Raw genomic sequence first — 13,299 nt, 5'->3', positions numbered from 1 at the left:
AACCAAGAGTAAAACAACACTGAGAAGTGAGGAGATCATGACACTATGTGTGAAAAATAGCTAAAGTAATATAAATTTTAACAATGTTTGAGAGAAAAGTAGTGTGTGAGAGAATAATATTATAAACAATTTGTGAGTTTAAAGTAGTATGTGTGAAATAGTATAATAGTGTGTGAGTCTATTGTAGTGTGTGTATGAGTATATAGTAGTAAGTGGGATAGTATAGTAGGGTGTGTATAAAAGTATAAGAGCATGTGGGAGAGACAATAATATGTATAATGTGTGAGTTTAAAGTAGTGTGTGTGTGAAATAGTATAATAGTGTGTGTGAGTATAGTACTGTGTGTGTGAAATAGTATAATAGTGTGTGTGAGTCCATAGTACTGTGTGTTTATGAGGGTATAATAGCAATATCTGAGAGAGTGTGTGAGAGACAATATCATGCAGTATGTGTGGGTTTAAAGTAGTGTGTCTGTGAAATAGTATAATAATAATAATAATAATAATAATTTCCTTGTATTGTCATTCTGTGTAACAATGTACACAGAACGAAATGTCGATTGCACCTGACCCGTTGTAGCGAGCCGATGCAGCCGCAGCCAACAGAGGGCGCCGCCGACCACTTTTTAATAGTAATGTGCGTGAGTCTAGTAGTGTGTATGAGAGTATAACAACGTGTGAGAGAGTATGTGAGTTTAAAGCAGCGTGTGTGAAATAGTATAATAGTGTGTGTGAGTCTATAGTAGTGTTTGTATGAGTGTATAACAGTATGTGTGAGAGTATAGTAGAATGTGTGAGAGACAATAATATTGTGTAGAATGTGTGAGTTTAAAGTAGTGTGTATGAAAAAGTATAATAGTGTGTGTGAGTCTAGTAGTGTGTTTGAGAGTATAATAATATGTAGAATGTGTGAGTTTAAAGCAGCATGTGTGAAATAGTCTAATAGTGTGTGTGTCTAAAGTAGTGTTTGTATGAGAGTATAGTATTGAGTGTGAGAGACAATAATATTGTGTAGAATGTGTGAGTTTAAAGTAGTGTGTGTGAAATAGTATAATAGTGTGTGTGAGTCTAGTAGTGTGTGTATGAGAGTATAATGACGTGTGAGATAGTATAGTAACGTGTGCGAGAGACAATACTATGTAGAATGTGTGAGTTTTAAGCAGCGTGTGTGAAATAGTATAATAGGTGTGTGACTCTAAAGTAGTGTTTGTATGAGAGCATAATAGCATGTGTGAGAGAGTATAGTAGCATGTGCGAGTGTATAGTGATAGTGAGAGACAATAATGTGTAGAATGTGTGAGTTTAAAGTAGTGTGTGTGAGAGTATAATAACATGTGAGAGAGTATAGTAGCGGGTGTGGGAGACAATAATATGTACAATGTGTGAGTTTTAAGCAGTGTGTGTGAAATAGTGTAATGGTGTGAGTCCATAGAAGTGTTTGTATGAGAGTATAATAGCACGTGTGAGAGAGTATAGTAGTGAGTGTGAGAGACAATAATATTGTGTAGAATGTGTGAGTTTAAAGTAGTGTGTTTGAAATAGTATAGCAATGTGTGAGTCTATAGTAGTGTTTGTATGAGAGTATAATAGCATGTGTGAGAGAGTATGGTGGTGCGTGTGAGAGCCAATAATATTGTGTAAAATGTGTGAGTTTAAAGTAGTGTGTATGAAATAGTATAATAGTGTGTGTATGAGAGTATAATAATGTGTGAGAGAGTATAGTAGCATGTGTGAGACAATAATATGCAGAATGTGTGAGTTTTAAGCAGTGTGTGTGAAATAGTATAATAGTGTGTGTGAGTCTATAGTAGTGATTGTATGAGAGTATAATAGCATGTGTGAGAGTATAGTAGTGAGTGTGAGAGACAATAATATGGTGTAGAATGTGAGTTTAAAGTAGTGTGTGCGAAATAGTATAATAGTGTGTTTGAGTCTAGTATTGTGTGTATGAGAGTAGAATAACGTGTGAAAGAGTATAGTAGCGTGTGTGAGAGACGATAATATGTAGGGTGTGTGAAATAGTATAATAGTGTGTGTGTGAGTCTTTAGTAGTGTTTGTATGAGAGTATAATAGCATGTGTGAGACAGTATGTAGAATGTGTGAGTTTTAAGCAGCGTGTGTGAAATAGTATAATAGTGTGTGTGAGTCTATAGTAGTGTTTGTATGAGAGTAAAATAGCATGTGTGAGAGCATAGTAGTAAGTGTGAGAGACAATATTGTGTAGAATGTGTGAGTTTAAAGTAGTGTGTGTGAGTCTAGTTGTGTGTGTATGAGTGTATAATAATGTGTGAGAGTATAATAGCATCTGTGAGAGAGTACAGTAGAATGTGCGAGAGTATAGTAGTGAGTGTGAGAGACAATAATGCATAGAATGTGTGAGTTTAAAGTGGTGCATGTAATATAGTATAATAGAGTGTTTGGGTCTATGGTTGTGTGTTTATGAGAGTCTAATAGCATGTGTGAGAGGTAAGTAGTGTATGTGAGAGACAATAATATTATGTAGAATGTGTGAGTTTAAAGTAGTGGGTGTGTGTCTATAGAAGCATGTGTATGAGAGTATAGTAGTGTTTGTGTGAGAGTATGATGTTATATGTGAGAGCAAGTATAATTGACTTCTCATAAGACAACGTGTTAAAAATACAAAGCGCTTGTGAATAGAAAAATAGAAAAAGTGGTTCTAGAAACCTTGCAAACAATCCAGTCCGGCCAGGGTCTTCTCGCTTATTTCCGTTTGAAAGAAAACCTAGCAAACCAAAAAAAATGAGAGAAGAAGAAGAAGAAGGTTAGTGCTGTGCGGAGGCATCGGTGGGGAAAAACTGCAGTGAGTCAACATGATCGGGTCACAAGAATGTGATTAAGGCCGGGATGCGTGAGTGCACTCTCATGCAGCGCCTGGGTCATGTGCTCCCATAAACCTGCGCCTGGACTCCTCTTCGGGATTCTGCTTTCCTTGCCTCTTTTCGGAGGGGGGGGTCTACGGCGGGCGCCGCTCCATATTCCGAAATTTGGATGCGAATAAACCTTGGCGGGAAACCAAAAATATCAAGGCGGAGGTGTCAAAGACGAGGACCGCGGGACAAATCGGGCCCGCCGAGGGTTTCGATCCGGCTTGCGCAGAGAGAAGCACAAGAGACAAACGAGCTGCGTGTTTACATGACATCAAGTGTGATGTCACCGAAGCCTGGTGCCATTCGCAAAACTGGATTTCTCTCTCTCCCTTTCCTTCTTTCTCTCTTGAGCTCGTCCTCTCTTTCTCTTTCAAGTTCTCTCTTCCACTCTCTTTTTTCTCTTTCTCTCTTCCTCTTTCTCTATTTATTTTCTCTCCGTCTCTTGTGATTTATTTCCTTTCTCTTTTTCATTAATTTTGTCTTTCTTATCTCCTCTTTCTCATGTTCTCTCTTCCTCTTTCCCTCTCTTTCTCTCTCATGTTCTCTTCCTCTCTCTCTCGTTCATTTTTTCTCTCTGCCTCTTGTGATATCTTTCTTTCTTCTTTTTCTTTCTCTTTGTCTTTCTCCTCTTCTCTTTGTCTTTCTTTCTTTCTCTTTGTCTTTCTTGTCTCTTCTTTCCCTCTCTCATGTTCTCTCTTCCTCTATCTCTATTTTTCTTTTCTCTCTCTGCCTCTTGTGATCTTTCTTTCTTGTTTTCTCTTCCTTTCTCTTTGTCTTTCTTCTTTTCTCTAGGTCTTTCTTTCTTATCTCCTCTTTCCCTCTCTCTTTCTCATGTTCTCTCTTCCTCTCTCTACTTGTCTTTTTTCTCTCTGCCTCTTGTGATCTCTTTCTTTCTTTCTCGCTGTCTTTTCTTTCTTTTTCTTTGTCTTTCTTTCTTTCTTTCTTTCTTATCTCCTCTTTCCCTCTTTCTCTCTTCCTCTTTCTTTTTTCTTTCTCTCTTCCTCTCTCCATTTCTCCCTTTTCTCTGTCTCTTGTGATCTCTGTCTTTCTCTTTGTCTTTCTTTCTCTTTGTCTTTCTTATCTTCTCTTTCCCTCCTTCTGTATCTCATTTTCTTTCTCACATTTTCAATGTAAAAAGTATTCTTTAGTGAATTATCAAACTGATATATATATATATATATATATATATATATATAAATATATATATATATATATATATATAAATATATATATATATATATATATATATATATATATATATATATAAATATATATATATATAATTATCCCTTTTACCACTAGGGTTGTAGGGGCACCATTTCCTGTGGTGTGTCTTGGGCAAGTACAGCCTGGTGGCACCTATCATAAGCAATATATATATTTACTATTTATTTTGTTTGAAAAAAATCATATATTCTCATTCATAGATCATTGTTTCAGAAAAACTATGTATCAAGAGTACTAAAGATATCAGCACCAGATATCGAAACATAGTAGTCCTGAGACGCACCAAAACCTCCTTAAAAATTATTTAAATAACTTATTTTCGGTCCCCAAAAAGTGAAAAATTGAATTGTGTAACGTTGCCAGAAAAAATAAATAAATGTTTTATTTATAAAAAATTAAGGTGAGTGTAATTATTAAGGATTACCTTATTTTCCATACTATGAAGCACACCTAAAAAAACGAGAATTTTCCAAGAATTTGAGAGTGTACCTTTAAGACCAGAAAATATGATTAATCCAATTGGAAATTCATCATTACAATGAAATGTTTCTTATGAATGAATGAAATCATTTTAGAGGTGTAAAGAGATTCCATCATGTGAGTTTATGTTCAATTTTATTTCCTTTTCTTACGTAAGCCTGGTTCCTAAGGTAGTTTTAATGTCAAAGTCCAGGGCGGCTTTTACAGTGTCACGAGAAATTCAAGATCTTTCCAACAAAAATCTCGCGCAAGACAAAATCCAAGTATTTCCAGACCCTACCACTAGAGGGAGTCTTGTTCCAGGTAGTACGAGCGTTTCCCACCATAAAGACCTGTATTTTTATGTCCAAATACTATTTGAATGTGTTTTTAGCGATCAGTAAGATGTGATATAATAGCCCGACGTTGAAGGGCATTGTATTTGGGCGAGGTTGTCGGGCCGTGGTTTGTTGAAAAAGCGCCAGGGAGCCACTAGGGAAAGCCAAAGAGCCGCATGCAGCTCCAGAGTCGCTTGTACACGAAAAAAGGTGTTCAGGGATTGTGTTGGTATTTATTGGGGGTGCTTTGACATGAAACCTAGCTAAAAACACTCCCAGAGGCCTAAAGTACTACTGTGTAAATTTTCAAGAAAAACGGTTCCGCCGTTACGGAGCCTATAAGCCACATACAAACAAACACACACACTGGATTTATATAGTAGTTTAGGTGGATATTTTAGGACAATTGAGCTGCCCGCAGACCTTCTCTGAAAATAGCTCACCAGTGCTGGGTGATGGTGATTTTCTACTCAAATGAAGTCTATTGAACCCTATTTTAAATAATGACAGGAAATACAACAAACTAAGTTCCAGGTTATAGGTTTTATAAAGAGAATGAACAAAAAACGTGCAGTTTCTTTAGCTAACTACCAACTATTTTTTTTTAGCTTTGTAGCTAGTTATTTTCCTACCCTTTTAGCCATTTATCAAACTATATAACTAGCTCTTTACATTTTTTGCATGCTATCTAGCTAACATTCCACCCTTTTTGCTCGATATCCAGCTAAATGTTGGCCTCCTTTCTAGCTAGCTACCTCGCTTTTTTTTAGCTTTCTATCTGGCTATTTAGTTTTTACTGTTTTACCTAGCTATCTAGCTTCCTTTTAGTTTTTTACCAGTTTACCTTTCTAGCTAACAATCGCGCCACCTTTAATTATTTATCCAGCCATCAAGCTTATTTGCTATTTCAATTCTTTTTTATCGAACTGGGTGTCCTTTGCGCTAATTAGGAACAAAAATTAGCACTTTGATTGATGAGGGTTAGATAGTTTAGCTTAAAATTACCGTAGATTTAGTTAGATTTAGATTCGAGGTTAACTTGGACGATATCTGTAGGCTGGGAACGGATCAATTGGTTTTCAGTTATTTCCTATGGTGAAAACGTGTTCAAGATACGAACATTTCCGAAATGTCACAATAGATGATCCTTATAAACTGTAATATACAGTCATCCGAGTGTTTTTGATGCGCCTCGTTGAGAATAATGTCATTCCGGACAAAATACTGACAGTTTTCCGATGGTGGTCTTCTCCTCTTTGGCGTCGTGAATCCCGGCCGCTCCATTTTGCTCGGGCGCATCCAGGTCCACCTCCACCATGGCCGCTTGGCCGGCCGGCAGGACCCCGCTGCACAAACACAATCCAACGTGAGGGGCTCGCACCCCCGACTCTTACGAGAGGACGCTCTAGTTCACAGGTGTCAAACAGGCGGCCCGCGGGCCAAAACAGGCCCGTGAGACAACACTCAGAGAAGCACAAGAGAAAAACAAGTTTCAGGTTGAAATATGTGTAAAGTAAGCTATTTTTAGTTGTGTATTTCTCAGATTCCTATGCTATGAAATCAACTTGTTAAACCTGTTTTTCTATTTCCAATATGCAAGTACAGTGGAACCTCGGTTTTCGAACGCCTCTCAGTTCGAACAAATCGGCATCCGACCAAAAATTTCGAGAAATTCTTGCTTCGCCGTTCGGTCAAAAAATCGGAGTTCGAACGCCGGTAATGCGTGAGTGCGTACGCTAGGATGCGATGCTGAGCGGCGTACGGGTGGAGATGGCTCTTTTCCTGACCAACTGTTATCGCGTGCGGACGTGCTTCGTTTTGCTTTCGCTTTTAATATAGGTGTACAAAGTGTTTTAGCCCCTAATTAGGCCTCCGAAGAAAGTCAGTGCAAGCAGCAAAGTTGCTACAGGTGAAAAAAGAAAAGTAGTGCGTACAACTATTGCATTTAAGAAAGAAATAATAGCAAAATATGAAGGAGGTGTGCGAATGTCTGATCTTGCCTGCGCCTTCTGCTGACCACCACAAAGGTAAGAAATCCTATTCATAATTCTTTTCTTTATCCTTTTTTTTTATCTTTACACGTTCATGTTAGCGTAATCTTTCGTACGGAAGATTACGATAACGCGAACGTACGATTAGCCCGGGTTAGCTTTATGTTTATGTTCAACATTCAAGGTAAACATTCAGGGTGTTGGAACGGATTTAAACGATTTACATTATTTTTAATGGCAAAAATGATTTCGGTGATCGAACGAATCGGTTTTCGAACAGGGTTCTGGAACCGATTATGGTCGAGAACCGGGGTTCCACTGTAATCATCACACACACACACATAGTCACGTTTCAAAGATCCATATTTTCAGTCTAATTCCATTGTTTTGAATACGTTTTCAATGTTTTTCTATTGTATGTAATGTAATACGGATGGGCGACTCCATCCATTCACTGCTCATGCGTGAAATCTCAATAACCACGCCTACTGACCCGGATGTTGTCAGTTCGGCCTGGGCGGCCAACCAAGATGGCGCCCGGGCCGGGCTCCTGCATTCGCGAAGTCGTTTTAAACTTTATAAATGCCTCGACTTGAATGTTTTTGCCAGCAATGAGTTTATATCTTTATCAACTCCGACAATATGTCAACTTGATGTTACCAAAGCCAGGTTCCTCTCACAAAAACACTGTACTTGTATTTGTTGCTCTCTCTCTCTCTCTCTCTTTTTTTCCCACCCCCTTTCTCCCACTCTCTGTCTCTTTCACTCTATGTGTCTCTCTTTTTCTCTTCCTTTGTTGCTCTTTGTCTCTTTCTCTCTCTGTGTCTTTTTAACTTCATTTGCTCTAACTTCCTTTTTTCTTTTTCTCTTTCTCTCTTCCTACCCTTCGTGCTTTCTTTTCTCTTTTCTCTCCTTCTGTCTTTCCATTTATCTTTGTCAAGTCAAGTCATTTTTATTTGTATAGCCCTTAATCACAAAGAGTCTCAAAGGGCTTCTCAGGTTATTACACAGACTATTTTTTTCCAGACTATTATTACACCATCCCCTGATCTGGAACCAACATGAGGGCAAGGAAAAACTCAACATGAGGAAAATGAAGAAACCTTGAGAAGGGACCGCACATGTGGTGTCCCCCTTCCCTTTGGATTTCTTTCTTCCTCTCCCTTTCTTTTCCCCCTCTCTTACGACTTCTCTTTTTATCTCTTTCGTTTCTCACGCTCTTTCCCTCTCTCTCTTTCTTTGTCCCTCTCTCTCTATTCTTTTCCCTCCCTCTTTCTCTTATTTTCTTTATCTCTCTTTTTCTCTCTCTTTAATCTACTAGTCCAGCCCCCGACCGAATGTTTGTTCTATCGTGTGGCCCCCGAGTTAAAATGAGCGGCTAGCGGTTACCTCTTGTAGAGCTGTAGCTCGTCTTGGGCCACCATGAGCTGGGCCTTCAGCTGGTTCCTCTCCTGCAGGACCTCCTTCAGTTCTTGCATGGTGAAGCGAGGTCTGTTGGGGTCGTTCAGGTCCACCAGCATCTGATTGGCTCCCACCGCTTGCTGTAGTAAATAGTAAATGGTCTGCATTTCTATAGCGCTTTTCAAGTCAATGAAGACCTCCCAAAGCACTTTACAATGTGCTTCACACATACACATTCACACACACACTCACACGCCAATAGGGAGTCAGCCATGCAAGGCGCCGACCTGCTTATCGGGGGCATTAGGGATTCAGTGTCTTGCCCAAGGACACTTCCACATATAACATGCCCTCTACCTGATTCTGTTCTGTTCCAATTGTGTTGGACAAGACCACGTCTCGTTTTATTGTGATCTACTGTGTTTTATTGCCCATTTGTCATGATATTATTAAATCCCAAGAAATTAGTGATAAGGGAAAGTGGAAAACAGTGACAACGATCAAGACGAAAAAGGGAATGATTATTTTACTTTCTACCAGTAGATGATTCCTCATTACCTACATATTCAAATAGTTGTCATTGTTTAGCTTTACTATCTGTGATATTTGTATACGTACCAAATGATTTTTTTATTTTATTTGATTGACTATAAGGGATTTAATAGAATACAAATTAATTTTTTCTGAATGCAGTGGGGATTTTTCACAGGGATGGCTTGGGGTCAGTGTGGCCTGGAAAAGAATTATGTTTACAGAAAAACAAGAATGAGGACAAGAGGTGACGCGGGAAAAGGAGACAAGGTTTCTGATAAGCTTTCTTGTTGTGAGTCCTTCAGACATGGCGGCGTCTTTTGGCGAGGAGGTGGCGACTGGGTGGAGGCCACGTGAGAAGTCTGCCAGAGGAGAGGGTGAAGCTGGCACCCTGACTCACCCCATGGGGGGGGGCCTTCGTGACGCACTGGTCAGACGAGGTGGGGAGTTCCTGGCCCGCCCACGGGAGGAGTCAGCACGCCCCATGGGAGGGGCCGATGCCCCGACGTGTCAAAAAGACGGAGCACGGAAGACGAAGAGACAAGACAGACAGACAGGAGCAGAGATGAAAAGATGGGGGGGGGGGGTCGACAAGACTAATTAGACTAATTTGACAATAGTTTGGCTAAATTTGATGGAATTCACTTAATAATAAATTAAGAAAATAAATCTGCCCCCGTGTCAATATTTTTTCCCTAATATCAAGAAAAAAGCACGCATTGTTAGGAGAATAAAGTTGTGTTTGGTTAATGGAGTCAGATAACTAATTCGAACAATTTGGTAAACGCTACATTTGTAATATAGTTTTTCCCCTAACAATTTATAGTTTAATTCCTAACAGTACACATTCTGGTAACATTTTGTGTATTTATAGTTGTGTAGGTACATATTTATAGATGTTTAAGTCGACATTTTATTCATATTATGAGTATTTATGTTTGCTTAGTACAGGCTTCATACATATTTTGGGTATTTATAGTTGTTTAAGTATATCTTAAGTATGTATTGGAACTGGAATCTATGAGACATTTAGGATTGTCTAGGTGCACGTTATATGAATATTTGGGATGGATTTTCTTATCAAGGTACACTTTTTATAAATATTTGGGATATTTATAGTTGTTTTGGTACACACTGTGTGGATGTTATGCGTATTTCTGGTCTTTTAGTAAACGCTTGATAAATATTTTGCGTATTTATGGTTGTTTAGTAGTGACAACAGTAATGGCCTTGGTAAGCTTCTCTTTAGATTGGCCAAATTCAAGCACTTTCAAGGCCAAATTTTCCAGTAAGGAAGAAATCCAGCACCGATCAATAGAAGGTTTTATTTGTATTTTTTGGGACTACAATAAAGTCACTATCTTGCTCCTAGCACATACTTTGTGCTTTTTTGTGCTTTTCCTCTCTACAATTATTGATCTTTTTGTTTTAATGGGCCGCTATATACTGAGATGAATTCTGCCATTCTGTTTTAACAATGCACGTAAGGCTTGACTACTTCACACTTGTTAACAAATACAGGGAAAAGGCTTTATAGGTGTTGGGTAATAAGAGAGATCAATATGGAAGACAAAAAAAGTACTGTATGTGTAAAAGCAGAAAAATGAGCCAAATTTTGACTCATTTGAATGATATTGATTGCTCCAAAGCAGAGTGCATTTAATCTTTCAATCTTCAAGAGACTGCTGATATTTAGCTTTTAGTTTTACTTATATATCTATTTTTTCACGTGTTCAGAGGATCTGTGTCTAAATTAGCTAAAATAGAATTGTAAATGTCTCATCTCAAATGGGGCAGCACGGCGGCGCAGTGGTTAGCGCGGGTGCGGCACAGTTCAGTCTTGGGAACCTCCTGTGTGGGTTCAAATCCAGCTACGAGACTTACTGTGCGGAGTTTGTATGTTCTCCCCGTGCTTGCGTGGGTTTCCTCCGGGCACTCCGGTTTCCTCCCACATTCCATAGACATGCATTTCAGGTGGATTGGCCGGTCCAAATTGTCCCTAGGTGTGAATGAGCGAGCGAGTTGTCTGTCCCCGTGTGCCCTGCGATTGGCTGGTAACCAGTTCAGGGTGTCCCCTGCCCACTGCCCAATGATTGCTGGGATGGGCTCCAGCACCCCCGCGACCCTACTGAGGATAAGCGGTGCAGCTAATTGCAGAATTACATGCTTTTTTTGTTTTTTTCTCAGCTTTGATTGACATTTTAGTGCACTGAAGGAATTATTTGATTAAACTAAACTATGGAATTCTTGTCTCACTGTACTTTTCCTCGCTTTGTTGATCTGTGCCTCTTTCATGAGTCATCAGGTAATTTTTGTGATAATTACATGGTTTTCTTGCTTTTTTATGTTTATATTTATCAGCTTTGATTGACAGTTTTATGCATGGACTAAATTATTTTATCAAATTAAACAATGGAATTCTTGTCTCACTGTGATTTTCCTCACCTTGTTGGTCTGTGCCTCTTCCATAAGTAATACATGGTGTAGGTGAGAATTACATGCTTTTCTTTTTTGTTGTTGTTGTTGTTTTCTCTGCTTTGATTGACATTTTCAAGCATGGAAGGAATTATTTGATCACACTAAACTATGGAATTCTAGTTTCACTGTGATTTTCCTCACCTTGTTGGTCTGTGCCGCTTCCATGAGTCATTACGTAATGTCCGTGAGATTTACTTGGTTTTCTTGCTTATGTTTTTGTTTGTTTTTATCAGCTTTGATTGACATTTTCATGCATGGAAGAAATTATTTGATCAAACTAAACTATGGAATTCTTGTCTCACTGTACTGTTCCTCGCCTTGTTGGTCTGTGCCTCCTCCATGAGTCATTACGTAATATGTCCGTGACATTTACATGGGTTCCTTGCTTATGTTTTTGTTTTTTTTTTATCAGCTTTGATTGACATTTTCATGCATGGAAGAAATTATTTGATGAAACTAAACTATGGAATTCTTGTCTCACTGTGATTTTCCTCGCCTTGTTGGTCTGTGCCTCTTCCAAGAGTTATTACATGGTGTTCGTGAGAACTACATGGTTTTCTTAATTGTTTTTTTGTTTGTTTGTTTGTTTGTTTTTCAGCTTTGATTGTCATTTTTATGCATGGGAGGGATTATTTAATCAAATTCTCGTCTCACCGTGCCCTGGCCAGCGGAGCGTTCCGCGACGACGCGATCCAGTTCGCTCTTCAGGTTATCCCTCTCCATTTTCAACTCCTCCAGGGACAAGTTGTACTTGTTGACCATCGTCTCGAGCATCTCCAACACTCGCACGATTCGAAACTGAAGTTCGGAAACTTCCTCGCCTGTTCTGCTGATCTTCAGCAAGTCTCGCCCGACCACGTAGGAGATGTCGTAAACGTCCTCCGCGCTCAGCTCCAAGGCGTCTTTTTCAAACGCCAAGGCGGGCGACGACTCCTCGTCGAAGTCCATCCTCGAATTGAGGAAAAAGGGGAAAGAACGAAGGTTTCCGGTTATCTTCGTCCTGTTTTAACGGTCCTGGCGGCACATCTCGCATAACGCGTCCGCCGAGGGCGACTGCTAGCCTGGCGAAGAGGAGCGCTGGTGTCCTAGCTACAGGTGAGAGAGTTCGAAGACTAACGGGACGAGTTGAGATGATACCCCTCATCGCGACTCTCACCGACTACATTTTTTTCGTTGTGTGTCGACGATTGTATTTGCTCAACATCCAACTCTCGTGGCGTTTAACTTTATTTAGAAATGTTTCGGTTGGAAAATAATTAGGAAGACTTCGGAAGATTACTATCTAAAGGGTTAATGAAGTCCTATGTGGTGCTAAAGGCGTAGCAAACGATTAGCCAATAGCATGTCAAATGTTGAATATCTAACCAATAACATTGCGAGGCTTCCGTCTTTTTTTCCCCAAAATCACCATGGCAACGGAAGTTCCAAACACTCCAAAATGCCTTAGTGCTTCATTCCACTTATCGTCTACTGTAACTCCAGAATTCGACCGGATTTTAGTCATGTCAAAGCGGTAAAATTGACTTGGGAAATAGTCAGTTAGGCTGCAAATTATTCCAAAATAAATCTGATGAAGATCAGGCGACGACCTTAATACGTAGTTAACTTTGTTGTTGTTCGTAGTTGACTAAATTACCTAATGAATTACAATAGGGATTTGAAAAATCTAGATCAGTGGTCACCAATCTTTTTGAATTGTAAGAGACCTGAAAATAAAAGGACTAGTAAAATTCAATTAAATACGTACATTATTATCATGGGCGTAACCAGTCCGTTTTGGGGGGTGCTAAAGCACCACTGAATACAACCCAAGCCCCCCAAATTGATCATATTTTTCCAACTCTTATTTCCTTTATAAAGGAGGCTTGAATATAATGGAAAATGCTAGGTAAAATATAAATAAATACAACAAAAATGTGAACAACACATCGTCAAAAAAACTCATCTGCCTGAAAATGGTTCACTCCATTTGATTCCTAGCGCCGC

The 13,299-nt window shown here is 39.2% G+C and overlaps 1 protein-coding gene across 1 annotated transcript; it reads right to left on the bottom strand.

Annotated features, from left to right (window-relative positions):
* Positions 1-634: 634 nt before the first annotated feature.
* rilpl2 (Rab interacting lysosomal protein-like 2) lies at positions 635-12,561 on the bottom strand. Its single transcript, XM_088336509.1, has 4 exons — positions 11,968-12,561; positions 8,293-8,444; positions 6,142-6,258; positions 635-2,743 (listed from the first exon to the last, which is right to left on the bottom strand). The coding sequence occupies exons 1-4, from the start codon at positions 12,259-12,261 to the stop codon at positions 2,722-2,724; spliced, it is 585 nt and encodes a 194-aa protein (XP_088192635.1). The 5' UTR covers positions 12,262-12,561; the 3' UTR covers positions 635-2,721.
* Between the last annotated feature and the right edge of the window lie 738 nt (positions 12,562-13,299).

Source organism: Urocampus carinirostris, chromosome 5, assembly GCF_059441175.1.
Source record: "Urocampus carinirostris isolate Australia breed hairy pipefish chromosome 5, RoL_Ucar_1.0, whole genome shotgun sequence".
Classification (NCBI taxonomy): Eukaryota; Metazoa; Chordata; class Actinopteri; order Syngnathiformes; family Syngnathidae; genus Urocampus; species Urocampus carinirostris.
Note: the sequence above shows the minus strand (reverse complement) of the source record. Positions and strands in the feature narration are given on the sequence as shown.